The sequence below is a fragment of the Taurulus bubalis genome (assembly GCF_910589615.1).
Source record: "Taurulus bubalis genome assembly, chromosome: 17".
Taxonomy (NCBI): Eukaryota; Metazoa; Chordata; class Actinopteri; order Perciformes; family Cottidae; genus Taurulus; species Taurulus bubalis.
Genome location: NC_136605.1, coordinates 12,221,881 through 12,245,580, shown reverse-complemented (window position 1 = coordinate 12,245,580; position 23,700 = coordinate 12,221,881). Strand labels below are relative to the sequence as shown.

General features: G+C 42.3%; 2 protein-coding genes across 2 annotated transcripts in view; both read right to left on the bottom strand.

Annotated features, from left to right (window-relative positions):
* Positions 1 to 15,837, bottom strand: part of LOC306749662 (BAR/IMD domain-containing adapter protein 2-like) — a gene marked incomplete at its 5' end in the record, with an annotated part of 46,567 nt that extends 30,730 nt beyond the window's left edge. The window contains 3 exons of the mRNA XM_079232976.1: positions 754 to 840; positions 3,781 to 3,856; positions 15,766 to 15,837. Of these exons, the coding sequence (XP_079089102.1) occupies positions 754 to 840; positions 3,781 to 3,856; positions 15,766 to 15,837 (235 nt within the window). The remainder of the gene's footprint in view (positions 1 to 753; positions 841 to 3,780; positions 3,857 to 15,765) is intronic.
* A 1,522-nt stretch (positions 15,838 to 17,359) lies between these two features.
* Positions 17,360 to 21,970, bottom strand: LOC306750419 (charged multivesicular body protein 6-like). The gene is made up of 8 exons (XM_079233839.1): positions 21,832 to 21,970; positions 21,307 to 21,416; positions 20,962 to 21,049; positions 20,416 to 20,502; positions 19,966 to 20,031; positions 19,189 to 19,269; positions 17,754 to 17,829; positions 17,360 to 17,642 (listed from the first exon to the last, which is right to left on the bottom strand). Exons 1-8 carry the CDS (start codon positions 21,895 to 21,897, stop codon positions 17,593 to 17,595), a joined length of 624 nt encoding a protein of 207 aa, XP_079089965.1. The 5' UTR covers positions 21,898 to 21,970; the 3' UTR covers positions 17,360 to 17,592.
* Between the last annotated feature and the right edge of the window lie 1,730 nt (positions 21,971 to 23,700).

Below are 23,700 nucleotides of genomic sequence, written 5' to 3'. Positions count from 1 at the left end.
ACCCAAACTAGATCTCAGCTCCACTGCAACAAAGGCCCCGTCGAATCAACAGCAACTTACACGCAGATCAAGCAGTCAAAAGCCCAATCAGTGCAAAGGGAATCTCTTCAAACAGAAGCTGATTTCCCATGGGCTGGTGACAGCGGATACACACCGACTCAGAGACACCCATCACCAAGGAAACTATTCACTATGAGAGGACCAGGTGTTGGTTGGCCATTGACCTCTATGTTCATAACTAGAACACACACAGAGACAGGCAGGCAGATACACCTAATTGACATGACATACACGCATCACACAAAGTGCAAAATGTCTAACATCTGATTTACGGATACATTGTTTTCCCCACAGGATCAATACAAACTGTGAACCAGAAAATATGAAAAGGCTTTTCCCCAAAAAAATATCAACTACCGTCTATAGTGTTGTAAATAAATGATGTTCAGGTACCTGCTCGCTCATGATAACATTTTGTTTCCTCCAGAAAACAAAACAAACAACAAACTGCTTTAGAACTAAAAAGATTGAGGAAAACACTCCATCTAAAAAAAAAACACCTCCTGTATCGACCCACACACACGTCTCTCTGAATGCAAATTAGCTTCCGCTGCCAGTTTTTATACACGATAAGCTGATGTGCATGTGTTTGTGTGTGTGAAATGATTTTGCTGCAAGAAATAAGAAAGAAAGAGAATAAAGTTGATAAAAAAAAACAAAAAACTGGTCATCAAGTGAATGTCAGTCACTTACCTAAATCTTTGGATCCTTGACTTTCACTGGCCAGTTCACCCATTCTGACGAGAGCATCAAAGTACCCTTTGGCAGCAAATGTCACATCTAGAGACAGAGAGAAGCAAGAAGAAGAAGAAAGCAGGGTCAAGTTCAAAGTAACAGTGCAGTGTGTCTCTTAAAAGAAACTAATACATCTTAGCTTTGAGTAAACTAAGTCGTCAGAAGGCTGGCCTAAAACATTTGCACCCTTTCCTTCGACTTCTGGTTTTCCCTCAGGTAGTTTTTGCACTGATGTTGCTATGCAATTACTCAACATCATCTTGTTGACAATCTGCATGCTTGATTGCAAAGAGGAAATTATTTTCTGACAGATAATCTGTGCTTGATGGGGAAGCCACACAAGCATACAAATGTGTTTTCCGTTATGTTCCGTTCATGGGTTGGTGTTATAATGAGAAGGCAAGTTGGTTTGTTATCGGCACAAAGCGTATGAGAGCAATTTTAATATTTAGAGGTTTTTTGGCACCGAGTATATTCCCCCATCACTTCACAGGCAGTGAAATTTGAATGTTGCACTAAACTCACCAGTTGTTACAGTTTCCAACATACTGACCCCCACAAACATACACATCAGTGAGTCACTCAGCTTTCTTATGTGTGTTTAACTTCAGTTTTTATGTGTTTTAACATGTTTTATACCTGGGTCTCTTCTTGTTCCATGAGCAAAAGGACAATTTGCAATATTTGTGATAAAACATTGGTGCGTCTCCAGTGAATAGTAAAGGCATGGTGTTAACCACATGCTGAAAACCACCACTGGCCTTTTCCTTCTTCCATTCCATTGGGTATTTGTTGTCAATATGTCTGAACATTGGACAGCAGGTTGACACAGTGGCCAGGGGACCTGTATTGACAAAGCTTCAACACTGGATGCTGTATCGTGTATGAAAAGAGTCTTTCCCTCTAGCATTGATGGAAAGGTGTAAGAATGTAACTCTAATTGCTTTTATATTCTAATGGGGTTGTCTATTTGCTCAAATAATCCCTTTTTACATGAAGAGAACTCAAGGGTCAAGTAGAACAAGATGTCACATGTGTGCACAGATGTTCTGATTTGTGCACATAAAACGCTTGACCTCTGCTCTACATTTTCAGGGTACACAAAAACAATCAGTGAGGTAACGGTAAACCTAATCAGCAGCCATATCTCCTCTTCTCTCTCGCTGACTAAATAAAGATCAAGAGGACTCCTGGTTGTCCAGATCAATATCCACTTCAGTCCCTATTATTCCAACTGCGGCCCCGTGCCAATGAAAGGTCACACAGGGCAGAGTCAGCTTCCAGTGATTTCTACCCGACTGCCATACAGCCTGCCAATCGGCCCGTCTCCAGTGAATAATGGACGCTGCTTTTAGAGGTGAATTCAACAGCGGTCCAGGTGACAGATGGGCCCCGTGCCTGCAGACAGCTGCCAGGTGAGAGACACATTTACAACAATAGCCTGGCAGGGGCAGGCCAATTCTAGCAGACAGATGCAGCCCTGCGATAGAGGAAGACTCCCAGGCTGGAAGCCTCGCAGCTCTGCTCAGAGGCTGAGGCACATATGCTTATGCTAATCCCAATTACAGCTGAGTCAACGGCAGAAGACTGCGTGCGCTTCCTCTCTGGCTCTCTGGCTGGGGGAACACCTGAGAACTGAGAAAAGCCTCTAGAGCATCACGGCTGATTTCTCTTCATTATGCCAAACAGACACTGCTGCTTGCCTTGATGTGGAAAGCGTGCGTGGCTATGTGTGTGTGCACATCTGCGGTGGGGCGGGGAGGGTTGTGAGAGCAGGATTCTGGGAGTTACAGCAGATTTTCAAAGTGATCTCCAAGCAGCAGACTCTTTCTTCTTTCTCAATGCTGCTGCAGCAAGTGAGCAAGTGTGTGTGTGTTTCTGTGTGTGTGTGTGTGTGTGTGTGTGTGTGTGTGTGTGTGTGTGCAGCTGACGGTTTGCTGAGTAGATAAGCTGGATATGTACGGATACTTTACTTCACTTCTGTCTAATGAAATGTGTGGCGAGGGGCTCGCAGACACAGACGGAGAGGATTACCGGATCTCTGATTGTAAAGTAGACAGACAATTGGTTGGAGCTACTGATCCATCACTCACACTTCACTCTAGAGAAGAGGTGGAAGAACCACATCCTTAAATCAGGACAACGATCATTCCCCGTACTTGCATCGTCCTCATCACGCTGTCGGGGGACTTGTATAATAAGTTTCAGGCTGTGTTCCGTAGGCAGTTAGAGTCACTCAGTTTTATGCATCTGTTGCTTTTACACTTACCAAACGCTGTTAGAACTAGCGACTCGCTGCTGTGTTAGAAAACCTGGAATGTGTCCATTAACAGATCCAGCAAGCCTACCCATTGAGCCCTTTTGGCATTTTGGGTGCTGAATAATCTCAGTGATTGCACCATATGGGTGGAAGTGTGTCCTCCCATCCCCCTGCCCCCGCAAATCAGAGCCTCTTAGTCCCTTGGGTTGAGCCAATTCTGCAAAGTGTGTCTTTAATGGCTCAGCCAGTCTGTCTCCTACCTATACCAAGGCCAGGATTAGTTATTGTGTGTGGCAGGGACGAGGGAGAAAGACGAGGGAGAAAGAACCACAGGCTTTAAAAAGGGGGGCACAAACTAATTGCTGGATTAGTTGGACTGAGGGGGTTTAGCCTTGCGTTAAGGTTGAGGGACCTTTTGGGGATAAGTTTTCGTACCTTGTCAGAGAAATGAAAAGTCTCAAAAAGCATGACGCTTCGCCGTAAGTGTTTAGGAAGCGACGAACATACATGCACACGTTTCCTTTTGTGAATTTGACTGCTGACACAGTCATCCTCACGTCGGCATCAGATCAGTGGCCTCTTGTATTCGTCAGAATTCACAAATACAGAAAGGTGCATAGATATACGAGAGAGAGAGAGACAGAGAGAGGGCTGGCTTGGCCGTCTGCCCAAACCTGCAGGGAAACAGGGAGCTTGGAGAAAATAAGAGAGAAAAAATGACTTACTGGCAAGGGCCTTCTCATAGTTCTTCCCCATGGCAACAAAGTTCCGTAAGCAGGGGTTGAACTGCTCCATGATGGTCTGAAAGAGAAAACAAGAGATGAATGGGAGGTAGAGGTTTCACTTAACAGAGCGGGGTCAAGGGCAGAGAAGAAAGACTAACACCTTGCTCTATTCATTCTCTATCGCACCCCCTGCCTCCCTCTTCCTCTGACATACACAAACCTCCTGCACAGAATCTGTCTCGCACAGAGCAAATAGACACCGACAGAATCTTTGGACGCACTAAGTGGTTGCCTTGAATGTTGATAAGGGCAGGAATGGCTTCCTCCACCCACATCCTGCCCTCTTACAGTGGGAAATAGTCCAGGTGGGATGAGGCAGGAGAGGCTGGGGTTGATGATGGCGGCGGAGGAGTGGGATAGATACTCGTGAACTAAAAAGTATGAAATTTGCACCGGCGGGGATGCATGTGGTTACCTTAGAGCACGATATGACGGACACCAAGGGTCACTGTGGTGGCTCGAGAACAGAGAAGTGTAGATTCTACAGACATGGCCATGAAGAATCAGCATAACATATGTATTTCTATAATGCATCCTATCATAAGAAACATTCACATTTTTACTCCAACAAGAAACCAAGCAGATTTTTTTTGTCATTGCAACGGCAATATGCGCCGTTACTGGATAGATACAGTATAACACTATACTGAGGGCAGAGTCGGTGTAAATGCAGAGGATGCATGAAGCCTGCCATCTCCCGCCATCATAATTTCCTCTACTTCCCCCTCCTGTGCTTCCTCCAGGGCTTCCTCCAATTAGCCGGTCCCCAGTCAGCTAGTCAGGAACAGCCAGGGGACAGAGAGACAACCACAACATTGCTGCGGCAGCAGTCTCGACACAAGCCATCAATACGGCAGGAGAACACTTAATAATACTTCTCGTCTGGATTCACACCGCGGCAGAATTATATGGCAAGGTGCCACCAGTGTCAACCTGAAACAACCCTGCAGCTCATTTGAAAAATCATCAGCCTCTCATCTTCATCAGACTTCAGCATTTTTGCTTTTGCATTCATCTTGCTGTCTGTCTTTAGTTTTTAACGAGAGCCAACAATTTGGATAGGACGGCGCATCTGCGCTCGCTGTGTATGCCGTCAGAAGTTGAGGTTCAAGTGGCTCGAGTGCAGTACATCCTACCTACAGTAGAAATACCAGTGAGTCACACATAAATCGCCGATACCGTCATTACCAACAGCAACTCTTTTACTACGCCTCTCCATGACTGAGCTGGCATCGATGCAGCCAAAAGAAACTGGACGAGATTACAAAAAAAGGGACAAAGAAAAAAGATGCAGTCACCCACCAAGAACAGCCATACCTATTGTAAATAGTTTTAATTAAATTGGTTCACTTCTGCTGATCATCAGGCATACATTTCTATCCGTATTATGACGGACTATTTCTAGGGCTGCAACTAACAATTAATCACCCAATTGTTTACTCGATTCAACTGATCAAATGTTTCATCTATTAAGTCTCAGGGAGCATTATTTATTATTTTTGACTAAGATATTCAGTGTACCTTACATACCACCAAAAAGAAACTAAAATCCTGACATTTAAGAAGCTGGAACCAGCAAATGTTTGGCACGTTTGCTTGAAAAACAGGATTAATCAATTATAACAATAGTTGCCATAGTCTTGATCAACCAAATGCATTATTTGTTGCCGCTCTAATGGTTTCCAGAGTTTTCTGGATTCCAGAAGCATCCTAACCGGTGACAATTGTGTCCAAAATATGTTAACACCCTGGCAGAAAGTGTAAAGGAGTAATACAAGTGAGCAAAAAGACAGGTGCACTTCAGGTTCCCTTGGATATTGGCTGGCTGAACTCTCTAACTGGGTCCAGCCCTCAAGCAACATGGACTCTACAGAGAAGTCTGTGCACCGGCTCAGCAGCTCTCAGAAACACAGTGAGATTCTTGAGAGAAACTTCTTGGAAAGCTGTTAGGAAGAAATGTCCTCAAAAACAGAGAGCCTATTAACCCTGCAGACTCTTGAATACATAGCAGACTACTTTTTACAGAGGGCACCGTGTCATCGTATTGTTTTACATAAACTCATCCCCCAGCTACCACAAAGAGACGGTGGAATGAGCTTTATAAGCGACTCCAATAGCAACTCCTGTTTAAATCAGCTCCCTTTATTTACCATCTGGCTTTGCTAGTCTAATATACGAGAAGAAAAGGAGCATAATTGGGGAGAATCCCATCTTCAAGCACAGACAGAGTGCTGCTTTAAAGAAGGTGTCCCCGCTCTCGCTGCCTCTGGGAAGATAAAAGACCCACACATCCCTCAGGACCTCGCTAAAGAAATGTAAATACCTAAATGTTTCTTCGCTCTGCCTCATTTCCGATGCAGAGTGCATCTCATAAATGAGGATAAGGTCACGTGAATATGTGCAAATCTCACACGCACGCACACACACACACACACACACACACACGTACATCATTCATGCATCAGTGTGTACTCGTGCACACACCTACGTGAATACAAGGCTATATAATAAAGAGTGGTGGTGTTTCAAACTTGTGGGAGGATTGCATAACAAAGCAAAGCCCCGTGCAGCATCATTACGGCACACTCTCCCACTGAGGAGGACAAAGGTAGCGGACACAAGCCTGACCACCTTTCTTACACAAACTACACACACACACTGAATAAACATACAGAAAATGCATGCAGTTATTGAACTTAAAGCATTGGATGATTAGCCACGGATATAACTATTATATAAGAGATACGTTTGCAGCGACATGCAGCTAAGGGGAAGAGAAGAGCAGACAAAAATAATGAAAAAAATACAGTGAGGAGGTTATTACTCCATCTCTTCCCATTGTTGCTAAATTTGTCATCCCAGTTCTCTTGTACTACATTGTTACTCTAATTCTGGTGTTTAATTGGGAAATGGGGCCAGGAGAAAATTGCGAGGATGGATTTCAAGAATTGTGTAAATGTAATGATGTACTGTATACCCCTTCCCATTGAAACACTACTCTGTATCATCTTTCACTTAAAGAAGTAATGGAATAAGAACTATGTCACTGAAGTGTAATTCTTTCCTTTAAAGAGAAGCTGTCCATTCTGCAGCTGCCTACACAAGGACTGAATTAATTCATTATCAGCACTCGGGCCAAAAATTATAAATCAGACAATTAAAATGAGGGCAGAGAATTGTCTCCTACAAAATGTATAACATCAGTTTGACACCGATTTGTGCCGTGAGGTGAGACGGGAAGAAAATCGAGAACTCGGGAGTACGAGCATAAAAGGCTGCAAAATAAGAGAAAACACAAGATTGATATGAATTTCTCCTCGGCGTGGAAGTAGCAAACAAGCCCTGTGTGTGTATGTGTGTGTGTGTGTCAATTCAAACTATGGGATATTAATCCATCTCCACTCATTCCACACACACACAACCACAGTAATGGCACGCAAGGGAGGTAATTTCAAAGCTGATTAGAATCAGGGGGAAATCACACGCAATCAGGAGCCAGGATGCCATCATCATCATCATCATCATCTGTTTCTTCACGCCTTCGCCTCGCTCCTTCCTCCTCAGCTCCTCTTCTACATGGCAACCAGACACGGATCTGAAAATGCTCAGAATCAGCTGAGCACCGCAGCCACCAATTATTGTATTTGTGAGAGCTGTAGTGGCGACAGGCAGCCGAGCCTAATGATGTAATCCAGAGGAATGTGAAAAAAAGGGGTGTCATGTGCGGATGTACTTATGACAACCCCACAGATAGTCTTTTCTTTCCTAATAAGAAGCAGTGTGAGTTTATAAAGGGTATCAATCAGCTGGTGATAGCTGGGACCTTTAGCATGAACCAACTGCTGTGCCAAGAGAAACTCGTCAGGTTTCTGTGTAATCTCCCGTCTGATTGACTCCACCGATGAGGAACTAGGATGGACCGGGAAGAGGCACCACAGGATCTGGGTCTCATCACCTCGGCGAAGTGGTTTCCTGGGGAAAACCCTGTGTTGAACATGTTCACACGCTAAAGGAGAACATAACATTAACATAATGTCGAAAGAGAAAATTGCTAATTGTACTGTATCATGTGTTTGAAGCTAAAAGGATAAAGCTAGTGGCATTACTTGTGGATTGTTTACTGAAAATAAAAACCCAGCAGGGCAGAGAAAATGCTAAGTAAACACTTTCTAGTTTTTGGTCGAGGTTTTAAAACGGTCAACAGTTTTAAAGATTAATGTTGCAAGTACACAAGAAATTAACTAAAATCAATGCCACTTAGTTTTGCCTCGTGGGAAGCATGTTGGTGCAGTAGATGCAGCGCAATAGATCTGCAATGTGTAGGTCAGTTGGTTACAAAGAGAGCCTATTAACCCTGCAGCGCAATATATTTTGAGTACTAGTAGGCTAGAGCTGTGTTTTTCCAACCTTTTTTGAGCCGCGGCACATTTTCTACAATAAATAAATCTCGCGGCACACCAACAACCAAAAATGTTAAAAAAATGTCACATTGTAGCATAATACAGCATACATGGTAGATAATTATTGCACTACCTACTGGCATGGAAGAGTTTTTAATTACTAGGCCAGCCACTATATTGCAGGCTCAGACGCTCAACAATGGAAAATGATTTGCGGCAACTAAATAATATTTTTTGGGACCGATTAAGTGAAATTGGACATTTTCCCACGCCACACCTGACTATCTATCACTGGGCTGGAGTACTCCATACAGACCAGTGTACGGTTGTGTGGTTGGGGTGTTAAACCACATCTCAAACATCAAAACTTGTCCACGAACCATGCTTTACTTCAGCTGCTGATTGTACATCAGCATCATGAAAGATGCTGGAAAGACAACAGCCACTTGTAAGAGGTTGCATTCCGCACAAATCATATTACATTTAGCCGTAGGGAATGCCAATTTAATCAAAAGTTCATGCTCAAAAATAAACTCACGTCAATGTTTTGACTCATTTTCTCATAAGGGATAATGGCAAAATGTTGTTAAATTTTGATCAACATCAGTAAAGTGCAACATAGTGCCATTTCAGGGGACCACAGCAGGGGAGTTGGAGTCTGAAAATTCCTGTAGGGCGACTGCACAAGTGAAGGGAACACAGCCAACTTCCTTTTGTGAGACAGCTTTAAGACAGGTTAGAGAACTTTCTAAAGTAAACACAGACCGTCACATCCTGATTTCAGAGCAAGCTGCATGTACACATTCATGAGTAGATGCCAAGAAGAAGTTTGTCCCTCTTGCATACCTAAAGCCTTACTAATACTGCAGCAGTCCCAGCATGCACTTGTTTAGTAGAAGCCATAGCGAACAGCAAGTCCAAGAATACCACGTGAATATATGTGTCCTTTCGCAGTTGTATTGAGGAGAGCAAACTTCTCAACATCGTGGGCTGAGAGAAACCCGTGCAGTTTGAGAGCAGCTCTCGTGTTCTTTTGTTATGGAAGAGCACAGAGTACATTATTGCACATCAGTCACGTCAAACACAGACAAGGACCCAGAGACGTTCTCTCGCTTCACAAAGGCAACGCTTTGTTTGTTGATGCCGCAAAAGCTGCTCGAGTTCCAGCGCTTGTTCTCATGTTATAAACAATGATGAGTTTGAAGGTTGCGTCTTTTCCGACTTTGGCGAATAACTCAGAGACAATAAAATAAAAAGTGGCCTCTTGTGATCTTTTGGTCTAGCTCGAGTAACCATCATTAAGCGCTAGTTATTACAGCTTATTAGTGGCCGATTATCCAATCATGGGTTGTAGCTGGATAAGTCATCATGACCCAGCACCAGAACCAAGACTAGTATAGGACTCCACTGGCAGTTTAAGTTTAAGTGTGTTGATCTGCCTCTTTGATAGGCATAATTGTATTTGCAAACATGAGCCTAAACATAACAGTGAAAGGAGATTATGTCCAACGTGACTCATGTTGTCAGACAAGCGCTGTGCTAATCAAGGACACTCAAACCTTTGGATGCATGCAAAAGGATTCATCTCCATGACCATGACCCGCCTAATGTTGTCTGCCATGCACAAACACCTTGCAATTGGTACTGTGTGCCATGTGAAAGCTAAAAAAGGTAGAGGAGAAAGGTACATGCTCATCATTAGTAATCATTTACATGCAAAGCAGAAGACAAATATCCACCAGTCACCTGACGAGTGATGAATCATCTATAAACAACGCATGCCACGTCATGTGGGAGTAAAATGCTCAGTCTGGAGTGTCAGGTGGAGAAGGAAAAACCAAGTCACCTCTCACAGGCTCTTTGTCCAGCCCCCACCTTCGATCTGCAGTGCACAACAAATCATTTGCTCGCCAGAGACCAACTATTTACCGTGTTTGTTTGCTTTGCTGTCATCTGCAGCCAGTGTGGCCGACCTCCCCCCTCTACTCAGCCCGGCATCAGGCCCTCAACTAACCCAACACAGGCACTGGGTTACCACAGCAACCAAGAGCCAGACATATTTGCTAGCTTCAGTTCTTTGACACCCAATCATTTTGGTGGAGGAATGAAATGTATTACCCTGAAATATATAAAAATGTTCTTCTAATGAATTGTGAAAAACGAAGGTAATAAACTGACAGCAGTAAAGATTGTTATTTCTTCAAATGACCATCAAATGAAAATAACATCACATTGTAAATTGTCAAACTTCAACTGTAGGTTGCTTCACTTGTTAGATCAAGAGGATATCTGCAAAATTCACATTTTTCATGGCAGCTTTGAGGCTTTCAGAAAGGCTGTTTATGACTTATGGATACATTGTGACCTCCTCCTTGCCACACTCAGATTTCAACACAGCCTACATGGACAGGACACCATGTATCTGGTGCTCGACAAATGTAAACTCAAAGTACATGCATGTCTCCTCGTGAGGTGTTTCACAGGGACAAGCAAGAACATGATCAAAATAGGAGACGCTGATGATTTGTACAAATACACTAGAAGTACAGGGAACGCCATGACAGCGAGTGTCTGTTGCATTAGTCACTTTACATCCCCAATGGTAAGCTTTCACTGGGTGTAAATGCACTCACCAAAAAGGAACATTCAAACCATGTGGGTATGCAAACCAAATTTTCTACTTTCTGCACAATAGCACGACTGGTCTGGGTCTCACAGAAACACTGTGGGGGCCGGCTCAGAGAGCCCAGTGGGTAGAGGGTGGCCAATGCTACTGAAACTAGCAGCATCTGCCACAGAGACATACAGTCGCACTAGCCACAGGCATGTTAACTGTAGTCCGTGACTTGTAAATGTAAGGCCATTGTCCACTGCCACAGTACTTACTGCAATGTTCTGTGTGTCTCTTTCAGTCTGTGTAATTACAGCTTCACCCTCCACAGTAATTAGGGACTATTTCAACAGGGATGTGGAATCTAGATTTCCTTCTCTTCATCTACTTCTATCTTCTCCTCCCACAATAAGCATTTTAATGCACTACATAAAGCAAAAACAATGCTCATGTGTGCTGTTTTTTTTGTGACATAAGTAACATTTTGGACGACCGCCACGTTAATGGATAACCTTACAGATTTTTTTATGTCGTCGACATGGACAGCGACGTTTTATCTTATCTTTACAAGGTGACTTTGAATAAACCTGTTCTGTCGACAACGGCTATGAAGCTTCTTTTGCAGTCAATGCAGTGCAGCCTTGGATTTAGCACTGAACATCTCCAGTCTCAGTCCTTGAAAAAGCAGTGATGAGCAAAAGAAAAGAGAGAACGTCTCTAAACCATCCACCCCCGGACGTGCAGAGAAGGTGGGTGTGTGGAGCAATAGTCCTTTCTCTGCATCGCAGTCAAAGGCACAGGGAACAAATCTGCTGTTCCACAGGCAATGAATGTTATGATATCTCCTGCAGTACATAATGCAATCTTTTCAAGGCCCCGGGCGCCAGCAGGCATAAACTTGTTGAAACACTATATTCTGGAGGCAGATGTTCAGGAGCTGAAGTCATTTGAAACTCCATTAAATTGCATATTATAAAAAGGGAAGTGGTGCCTGATTTGATATCCTTCTAAAAAAAAGGTAAATGAAAAAAAAAGCAAATAACGTGATGGATGGCAACATCATTCAAGTGACTCTAGACAGCTTCTTAATGCACGAGCACCATACAGGAGACAAGGCTGGTTTACACTGAACCCCTTGTGGGCCTCTAATGAAGCATTTCTCATCAATTACAACAGGTCCAACATCTCTCTTTTAACTCTGAAGCTAAATCCTTTGCTCTTCCTCCCTCTCACTCGCTTTCTCCAGCCCTTCACTTACTGCCCGTCTTTCAGCACAATGATATGACAGAAACACATAAGAATAATGGCACGTTGTTGCTAAGAGACCACCTGTTCAGATCTCCCACATGAGATTGTGGTGGAACCGTTAGTCCTCTTATCATTATCAGAATATCATTCAATCGAGTGTAGCGAATGTCACGACAATATTTTAACTGAGAGAGAAATCTATTATATAACAGCATGTTTTTTAGGCAGGAAAACTGTGTTTCATATCAGGGGTTTTTTCCTTCATTTTTATCAGACAACCAAACCTACTGCAGCGGCATCAAACTCATGACACAATGAAGATCCTATGACCGGAGGGTATCAAGTATCACGCTTGATCCGGTTGACGTCAAACAACTATTTTGTCGTCCTCATAACAGCCATTTGAGAAAATGGCGTCCACCGCTTTCCAGGCTGTGTTGACAATTAGGGAGTGGCTCCGCATGGGAAAATGAGTGTTGTCCTGAGGGCTGCAGGAGATGAGACACACCCTTCCATTCCCTTACCTGCCAGGGTGTGTTCAAAACCTGCAACACACAAACCTTCCATGACAAAGACTCTGAATAAACACAAGTTACAGTGCTAAAAGGGTGTGCTCAACTGCCTCGCGTTCATGCAACCTTGAGGGTTATGGTAGCGATTAAAAAGGTGTCATTATAGACTAATTTAACACAGTTAGTAGTATGATTTGTTCCCTTAGTGTGTGTAGGTGTGTGTCCCCTCCCCCCACACAGCACTCATTCTTCATCCATTGGGATGTTAAGGGGCTTGACCCGGTCACCGTCTCTCTCAGACACCCATAGACAAGGCCAGCTGGTGGAGATGACGGTAGCACACACACACACAACACACAACACGCACTCAGTCTTAAGTATCTGTCTCACCCCGTCAGCGCGGGAATGACTAGATGCCATTCGCCACGTCTGGAACTGTCTCTGTGAGGGAGGAGAATTGAAGTGAGTCACACAGGATCACTCTTGGATTACTGGGTTTCACCGGGTCGACTCCCTGTTGATTACCATCAAGTCAAAAAAAAAAAAAAACTAAAAAGGAGTGCCTTTGGCCTTTATGGAATAGCGTTCGCAGGGAGATGCTGAATCTCCAGTCTCACCCTCACCATGCTTACAGTCCCAGCCCTGTTAAACACACACTCTCTACTCGCTGGGCCAACATGAGTCACAGCGGTGCAGTTACCCCCCTCTCCTCCTCTGCGATTACTCAGTATCTGCCCAGCTGCTGGCTGCAATGACTTTGCAGCCGCTGTACGTTTTTAGATCTGCGCGTGCATACGAGGCAGACAAAAACAACTAGGGTCCACTGAGGCTCTCAAACTCGTAACGGGCCGGGTTACAGCGGGCAGCCAGTGTTATGGAAGACCCATTTGTCTCCCCCTAAAAGTTAGTGTTAAGTGAGTGGCTGTTAAGAGTTTGTCCAACAGCTGGAGGGGCATGACTCTCTGCAAACAATTATATAAACAAGTAAAAAGCCACAAAGAGTCAAAGGTACAACACTGAACAGAACTTTGGTGGGGGGGGGGGGGGGGGCATCAATATTGAGTCTCAGTCTGCACTCTGAAGACATATCCAATCATTGCACCCTGCTGTCTGTAACACTAATGACAGGGTGAACTCTCAGTGCACTTTCAGGTTTCAGAAGCCTTGCAGCCCTCAATGTGGCTGACAAACCCAAGAAAGTAAAGTTGACAGTCTGCACTTCTACGGCAGCAAATTTCAGCAACAAAACAAGCTGATTACCGCCTATATCTATAAAAACAAAACAGGATCCCTTTAAATATAAAACTAGTGTGGTTTTGAGGGCACAAGCACATAAACACTTGCAGTGAAAGGCTGATGTGTTTCATCATTGAGATATGGTGGGAGTCACATTGAATCCACCCATTTAAATATTAGAAGGACACTAATGACATGAGTTGGTGAAGAAAACACGAGGATTGCCAAATAAGCAGCAACTACAGATGACACTGCGACGTCCTAGCTTTTGCCACGAGGTCAGATCCCCAGTGTGGAAGAAGGTCTGCGTCTCTCCACTGTGCTGCCCATCAGCGTTCTTGGCTGTCAGGACTGTCAGGGTGCTTTCACCCTCGAGAAAGAGCCCCACTGCTGGGTTTGTGCTTGAATAGGCAAGACCATCTCTGAAGGGATGAGTCGCCCCTCCAAGGGTTCGGGATCCAGACACCTACAGTGTGTCTGTGTTGATGAGCCCACATTAGTAGGTGTAAATACTTGGACAAAACCCAACAGAGCATGGCACACAATCCACAATGGAAAAAAAAGAGATACACTGTAGGTTGTGTGACCAATTTAGGACAGAAATAGCCACCTGAAACATTTGCTTCCCTGGTTGGCTCTAAAAGAAGCAGCAGTCGTCAGTCACTCTTGGCTCATCCGACCTCCTTACCGATATAAGTGTATCCCCTGTGGGAGCACGGACAGCTACCCTCTACCCATCCTTGGCCTCCTGTTAGCTGAACTACAGCTGGATTTGTGCTTTGGGTGGGGGAGTTTAAATTAAAGTATCATTAAAAGGTTATTATGTGCGAGTGAGAATATATTGAAAGCGACTTCCTCTAATCAAAACAGAAACCTGAGATTATCACAAGACACGGAGGTGTGGAGCCCTCATAACCTGAAGCTTTGCTGACATTCCTTCAGTGGGGGCCTGCGACTCTGAACCATGGCATCATGAACCAAAGCCTGGATTTATAGTTTGAATGATTTACAACTATTGCTGAAAGGATTCGTAGATGAATAGATCAGATGTTCAGAAAACAGTCAATCTACAATTCATAGTCTAGTCAATGTTTCAGTCATCAAGCATTCATAAATGACAAATCCCCACATTAACCCCACACTATATGGCTCTCTGCATTCTACGTCATTGCAAATTGAAACCTTTGGGGATCTAAGGAAATAATGTGTTCTGCCTTTGTAGATAAAATGATAAAATAATAAAAAAAAAGATTATGCTTAGACGCTGCTCCGGTACTATTACTTTTTAATACTATTTCTACTGAGAATATGTTTTCCCAGTACTGAGGCTTACCACTGCAGGCAGAGTTCACATAGGTTTTTAGGCAGAACAGGTTTGAATGTTGAAACTCCTATGGGGCAAATGTTTACTTGTTGCAACAAATCAGCCCAACCTTCTCTGCCCGTCGAAAACTGACTTGTGGAATGCAATATGTCCCCATTTGGGCATGAAAGCTAGGCTACAGAAACCTACTGAGCTCTTAGGAACAGCCTGTCTGAACAGTAGTCGCAACACTACAGGAATACAATAGGCCAACACGTAGGAAAAGAATGAATGAACGACCAAGTTTGATTGAGTGAGAACGGGGGCTTTTTTTTTTTTTTACCTGAGAGGTGTTGCCTAAATTACTTAAACTGGTTTCGAGAAGAAATGTGTGGAGGTGGAAGACTAATTTAAAAAATGTAAATGAAGAAAAAAAAAAAGAGCTACGGTGCCTCTCCCTAAAGAGATTATCGTAAAAAAATACGACAAGGCTCTGAATGCGCCTCGGCCAGTAAATAAATAAATCTGATTTATGGTGGAATCACACCGTGTCTGACAGCTGGAATAATTATGATCATATGGACCTCCAAACTTTACTCATTAGTTGAGCCTTACCTTATAGACATTTTCCGTCATGCGGTGAACCTCGTCGGTGCGAGACATCGTGAAATCTTCAGCCAGGACCATAAACGATTCTTTCCTTCAAACGTGTATCCGCGTAAAATGAGGCGACTGGATAACACACGAGTTTGCTGAAACAAAAGGCGAGGCGACGCGCCCGTGAGAGGGAGATGATACTGCGCTCCCGAAACCCCACTCCAACTAAACACACCTTCCCTCTCCCCAGCTGACAGCCCGCTGCTGCCTTCACGGTCTCCGCGACAGCTTCGTTTTTTTCGCTGTTCAGACGCGCAGCAGCAGAAGAAGCGTGCGGAAATAAAGTCCAAAGCGCAGGAATATGACACAAAGGACAGAAAGTGGCATCTTACACGTGTCGTGTAGAATATAGCAACACTTACATGTTGCACAAGTGGGTGATAGGGATATTCAGGTATGTCATGTGATTGATTGCTAAATGACAACTACATTGTTACTGTGGCCTATAATTATTTTTTTTTTTTGGAAAGGCTAGCATTGAATAATTTAAGTAGCATGATATGAAGATATATTCCATGTTGACGTGGATCCAGAGCATGTGTACACTTCGTTCAAACCATAAACCAAATATTTCCAACAGCATCAAAATGCATCACCATCTTATCAAAGTGCACATTTGGTGCACGCCGCCCATATTAAAGTATGTAATAGTACATTTAAAGTATGTAATATACTACATTTGTTTCTCAAAAAAAAAAACATGTAATATTTAAATAAAGTTCTTGCCACAGAACAAAAACTATTTATTATGTAATTGTCTGTTGATTTTGTATTTTGGTATGATGAGCTTAAAAGACCGTTCTCTATAATGCACATTCATCTGCAATCCTCATCTAGGCAAACACTGCAGACATCACAGATTGATTACATACTAGAGGAGGGACCCTGTCATTTTGTCCTCAGAGTAAAGGAGCAAATGTAACCCCTTCATTTTCCTTCATACATCATTCTGACAAAACAATGGTTGCTCTAAATTAAATCAATCCAGCAAAAAAGACAGATTTAGAGTATGTATCCTACCCCCAGTGCCATGTCCATACCAGCATGGTGCATTCTGTTGTTTTCCGCCTCTGCCCTTTGATGAAGCCGCTGTGCACACCGTTGCTATCATGAGCAACCTTCACATGAAGTTTCTCTTCTCTATGTTTACAAAAGACAACTCCATGTATACAATTGCATTGCAGAAGTCTGTAAGTGAGTCATACTCTGACTGTTTTCAGTAAAACCATAGGTGATGTTTGTCTCACAGTGGATACTTTGTGTTAGCTTCATTGTACATGCCAATTAGAGTCTAAGTGCCCACTTAGTGTAGGATTGTAAATACCATACTGGTTTTCTTGTCAACCATCTCCCACATGTCAGCAACAGGAGCTTTTTCTACTTTCTGCCAATAACCACACGCACTTTACTGATGGGATGTGAATGAACACACCTGTTTTGTAAACTGTTGAGTCAAAAGAAAACTAGCAAGGAGCGCCCCCTTGTGGAGAAAGCATGCTACACAAGATGAAAATGTGAACAACATATCAAGTCAGAAGAAAACATATTGTGGCCACAGCTCAATTTAATATGGAAAACAACTGGAATGAATGTGTAAAACATCTAAAAATGTGTCCGTTCATTCTGTTACACTATAACCATAAAAGTTGCAATGTGACGTTGCTTTGCTAATAAAAGTCCTTTATGTAGATACTTCAGGGGAGCACTGATGTGTGCAGGTCCCACCTAGTGAAATAACCCATCGGTACAAAGACAGCCTCCTCTTAGTCACATTTTGACTCTGTTCTAGGCTGTTAACATTTCTCTGTCTGGCGTGTCCTTTGCTTCTCTCCTCTCTAGAAAAGAAATTCAAAGTAAAGCAAATAAGATCAATCTGGCATCAATTCCTGTACAAATATACAAAGTGTGTGAAGAAGGCTTCATGATGTGAAATAAGAAAAACAAACCTGGTTCAGCTTTAGCTGCCTCCGGGACCTCTGGTATGGGCTCAGTTGGGACTTCTGGAAGTGCTACGTCTTCTCCCTGTTTCAGGAGAGGGAACAGAGTAAGGGGCCGTTCACACCAGACGCGACTCTCAAAAACGCGTCTCTAGCAAAACCATTGTTTCCCTATGGTACGGCGCGCCTTTCATGCGCGCTTTTTAAATGCCGCGCGACGCGTTTTTCTAGCGTTTTTTCGGCGCGCTTAAAAGTTGAAATATTCTCAACTTTAAGCGCCTTGCGCGGAGTCGCACAGCTCATCAATGTCACACTTGGCCAGGGGAGCCAATCGGATGAAGCAAGAGGCGGGCTTTATTGCGTCACCACTTCCTTCCTGTTTTCGTGTGGCATGAACTCCGACGAGGTATTAATATTAGCGATCTTTAACTACCGTCTGACAGTTAAAGATCGCCCGGCTACCGCCCGGCAGAAAGATCCGGGCGGTAACCGGGCCAAAATCACCCGGCTACCGCCCGGCAGTTAATAATCGCCCGGTTGCGCACGCAGACCCGCTCCACAGGCGTACCGGGCTGTTTTTTGTTTTTTGGCCGGTGCGTTTTTGCCAAGGCGTTTTTGAAGCGGCTGCACTTTTAAAAGTCGCGTCTGGTGTGAACGGCCCCTAACAATACACATTGAAACAATAGAGGTTACAGTGACCAACTAAGAAAGGTACAACAGTATTTATTGGCAAAGCTGAAAATGTTGGCATCCCATTTAGGCAAGTTATTTCACCAAACTTTCCATATCCAAAACATTGAAATAGATAAACTGCTAAAAAGGATTATTACATTGCTTGCTGCCTTTTTGTCAAAGTGAGAAGACTCAGAATTAGAATCTGTGTCTGTGTTCAAGTGTGAAACGTAATAATTTGTGTAGTTTGATAGGCTTGAGAGTGTGTCATTTGGAATGGCAATTAGATCACAAAAAAGGAAACATCTGCTGAGGTTTTAATTATTAGCAATCAACCAAATTCATCCTCACAACTGTTTCCATTATACAGCCTGTTATTACATACAAATTATGATTTTGTGGCCTCTAACTTTGCTCCACTTATTCCTCTGCTCAAGAGACAGATAATGAACAAATCTGGTCAAAATACCAGCATGCAGTTTGTGTATGAAATCCGCACTTTACTTAACTCTAAATTACAGATTCAACAACATCACTGCTCCAGAGGAAGCGTTACAGTAAGTGGCAAACAGTTGAAGCCTGTAGTTACACCAGGCCTCTGTGTGTGTGTGTGTGTGTGTGTGTGTGTGTGTGTGTGTGTGTGTGTGTGTGTGTGTGTGTGTGTGTGTGTGTGTGTAAATGTCAAGAGGGCTGTTCCAGGGACAGATCACGCACCGGTCACCAAACATTCTCTGTGTTAATATAAAGGATAAACATGCAGCGCAACGCCCACCTGAGTGATAGCTTCCAGCTCGGCTAAAGCAGCCTCCTCGTCCTCCTGCGTCAGGGCTCCAGCCAGCATTTCATCTATTTGCTGCAGGAGCAAAAAATATATGTAAGCCGACAGCAATTTGACTGACAACTTGTTGTTTTATATTGCTGACTTACTATAAACATGTTCAGTTATGTATACAATGTGTAGGAACAATGTGTAGGAACGTTCTATTACTTCAACTGGTGCAATATAAATACATTTTAAATACATTTTTAAATACATGTTTTATTCTGTCTGTATACATAATACTTATATTGTAGATTCTTTACTGTTATATTACTATTTTGCTGTTTATTTATATTACTTGTTTTTTATTTTATTTTACTATGTGTCTCTCGCTGCTGTAATCCTGCAATTTCCCTACTGCGGGACTGATAAAAGATTATCTTTGTCCTTTAAACATAAGGGATATTGTGACAGGAAGATATTAAAGTTCTTACTCAAATACAATATTGGCATTATTAAAATGTTATCAACTAAATTTATAATTACCGCCTTGCCTCGGACAACGAGACATGTTGTAGGTTACATCAATGTCTTTCCAAAATGTCATCACTTCAATCATTTTATTTTATTAGATATTGGTTTGTAATTTGCATAATTTGCATATGAAGTCTTGAGTTATGGCCCAAACGTGTTTTGTGAGCTCACAGTGACCTTTGACCACCAACATCGAATCAGTTCAACCTTAAGTGCAAGTGGAGTGGACGTTTGAGACATCAAGCAGACATTTACCCTTTGATATTCAATTGATTCCTGGGTCTCATCCAGGATTCTCTCCACGTCTTCAATTGACATGATCTGTCACAAACAAGAAAAGTAAGCTCATATTACAGAAGGAAAGTGTTTCGGGATGAAAAGTGGTGAGCCTGTGGTTTTCTAGGGTCAGATCTGTACGCTGTATCCAAAGATGTGCTCCAGTCACACAGCTGTAGTCAAGGCTTTGCTTTTTAATCCCTTAATCTTCAAACAATGTGCAGCAGCTATGCTAAACACAAACCACAAGCTTTCTCCGGTGCTCAATCCTCGCCAAAAGAATCACATTGAATAAAGTGTGTTCATCAGTTGAAACTTTGATATTATTGACGTACACGTTCACATATCTAAAGCTTGAGGGGGTATTATTGTGTGAAGTGCATATTTGTCAATACAAAAGGAAGGGAAGAAACATAATAGCATATCTACCTCGTGCATACTCTTCAGACAATCATTGCCAACCTGAAGTCCCTCGATGACTTTCATCTCAATTTGCATGAACTCAATATCTTGAACCTGTTGACAATTATTAGCATGTAAAACATAAAAAATTGCACAAATACCAACAAACAAAAAAAACTATAGATGAAATTCTCTCATTGAACATTGACTAAATACTGGCTGATTGTATCATATACGGCATTTCAACACCAATACGTACTGAATACATTCAATTTCAGACAGCTATGTACCGTAAAAAAACTGTTTAGTCAAGTTAATGACAGCCCCTATCATTGTATGCACATTTCCCAGCTCAGATTAAGCTTGAATTTAGCAAAAAATCCAAAAGCAGAACATGAGAAAGCAAATCTTATTATTATTATTATTATTATTATTATTATTATTATTATTATTATCAGATTTCACATCCCATCATGCTCCATGCTCTTTAAAACAATCGCATGAACTATAAATCTGATGGGCTGGGGCCTTAAAACGCGATGACATCAAATAGTGTAAATGCACATAACTTACCATCCTCTCTAGGTTTGATATCTGATTTTCAGTCTTGTCTAGTAGCTGATCTTGATATCGTTTTTTCTTAAGAAGCAGCAGCGCTTTTCTGCAACAACAAATACAAATGAAAAAAACACAATACAGCAAAGAGCATGTTTTTTTCTAAGGTAGCCATACAGTGCATAACATTGCATACAGAATAACAATGATGATGTCATTGAGCCCATGGCGCCATCTACAAATCAGGAGATTTTAAATGTGTCTGTGTGAAGTTTTGCATGTACTGTCGTTTTTTTTATTATCAAAACCTACCGACAGTGTTCCTGATTACCATTACATACATAGTATTTTTGTAATGCTTACTCTTTCTTTCCATCGTTTAGCAACTGCTTAGCCAGAAGTCTCTCTTTCTCCAGCTGGAGGGTGATTCTCTTTTGGTACTGCTTCAGCTTATCTCTCTGCTGCTTCAATTGCTGTGGGAAGAAAACACAAAGGCAGGTGTATTTATAAGTAATACCTAAATTACCTAAATTACATTTAGGATATAGCAGCTTTATTAACAGCTTTATTAATACCCAGTGGGGGAACTTATTAATATAAAACAACTATTGGCATGTATGTATACTATGTTGTATTACCACATATCTGACAATGTGTCAACACAATTAAAGGAATGAGAGTGTGTGTTAGTATACAGTCGGTTATATTGCCCACACAGATGACGGACAACACCTCTCTCTAGCTAACGTTGACTTCTTAACAAAGGACTTCTGTCTGAATCTGAATTACATAAACAATGGCTCACACGTCTGTTAACGGGAGTCCATGTTTTGTCCAGCCAGCTAACGTAACGGGACTAAGCTGCTGCTACGCCCGCTCTCAGCTCACCAAAACGGCTTTGTCTTGTTCCGTTACACGCGTAGGTCGACTCTTTCTCCCAAAAACGTTTCCCATTATTTAGCCACATCCCCTCCACATCCTCCTTCGTCAACAGACAAGTTATTACATATTACCGAACATGTTACCATGATAATAAACAGCCAAAAAATGGCTAGCAGGCTAACCGACTACCACCATGTCCACAGTCGGTGTGTCCGTGATTCCTACGGCAAGCGAAGCAGGACAATCAAGTGGAAGTTTGTAGTATTGATTCCCACCCACCCAGTCCGGAACCCCTCTAACATTGCTTTGTGTCGTTATCCTGATGGAGCAGCCATATAACAACTGTCATTACATATCATTTGACATATAGCAGCACACAAAGCAGCATGACCTGCGGGTTGGGTACCCTTAAAGTTCCGGACTCCCCGGAGGGGTCCAGGATCAGCACCTCGGACAGCAATCACGAGACTGCCACATTTTCTGAATGTGACCCACCTGAGCTGAATAGGAAGACAGGAGGATGCAGTAGCGCGTGGATTGGTCTATGCATAGTGTTCAACAGTCATCACAGCTGAATATAATGGACGTTTATAGTTTTAATGGTACTGTTTCTAGTGTACCAGAGTTTTGTTTTGATCAGATTAATGAAGGTGAGAAATCATTAAAACTGTTTGTGTCATGCACTGGTCAATTACAATATAGTTTTGCTGAACTAGTGGAAATAAAACATCCTGGAACATACATTATTTAGTGGTTTATTTTAATACCAGCCTGATGTGTATAACATCGTATTAGAAACATGGCGAACATGTTCTTCTCTAATGGCTGTTGACAGAAAGAGATATCCAAAATGTCCTCTGAAAACCACTTTTACTTTAATGTCAACACAATGAAACAATAATCTTTAACCTGGCTTTATCCAAGAAGAGATGTATGTTCTGGGAATGTATGCAAATTAACACCTTGATGAGATAAAGGCCTGATTAGTATTTTTAACCCTCCTTTTGTGTTCGTTTCTCCCCCCTTGCTCTAGTGTCTGTATGCTCTTACATTAACACAAAAAAAGCATTACTCATCACCAACTTGTATTCAACACCTTTTTAAGCTGTAAACAATGTCTGTTTTTGACTGGGAACACCATGGCTGTTACAAAGTTGACTAAACCACAACAAAAATCAATGAACGTGGTGATGAAAGTGACAATTTGATATGTTCAAATGCCTCGCATGGAGGATATCATAAGGCTTTTGAGGTAATCAGATAACACAATATTTATAAATCGGTCAGATTTGACCCACACACAACACTGGCAAATGATTGTCTTAATGTAACTAATCAACTGTCATGGTGATATGTATTAGATATTTTCCCCCGATTCTCCTGGGGTGTTTCCCCTTAATTCTTACTTTATAAAAAAAATATGAATACGTCTGTTCAAAGGATTTTATATAATTGTGCAGAAATGATTATACAATGTGTGAGTTACACTTGCTGAATATTTTGTTTTTGCAGACCTCCAGTAGTTGCTGGATAGTAAAAAAGGACAACAAGTATGTACATTTAAGCAGCATTAAGCCTGATTGTCAAGTTACTCTCTTAGCTATTTCTTAGTTACTCTCTAAGACATAGCTGTTATTGCTAATATCTATTTTAGAGTTATTTGTAAGATGTTTTATGGAGTGGAAAAACAGCACAATACAGCATTTATGGTCAATATTAGTTTAGTAACACAGAAAACGGCAGAGAGATTTCTCGAACACTTAAGAGAACACTTTCTCATTCCCAAGGAACTGAGAGTATGGATCGGAGGACAGTATAAATGTCTACAAATTTAGTTCATATTTCACATGTGTAACAGCACATACATGCCTGCAA

Bases quoted from the DNA above. Each gene is read 5' to 3' on its own strand.
- LOC306750419 (XM_079233839.1), bottom strand. From the start codon at position 21,897: ATGGGAAACGTTTTTGGGAGAAAGAGTCGACCTACGCGTGTAACGGAA. The intron at 21,050-21,306 runs GTAAGCATTACA...TTGTTGTTGCAG, and splicing joins CTAAACGATGGAAAGAAAGA to AAAAGCGCTGCTGCTTCTTA. The intron at 17,830-19,188 runs GTGGGCGTTGCG...CTCCTGAAACAG, and splicing joins AGCTGGAAGCTATCACTCAG to GGAGAAGACGTAGCACTTCC.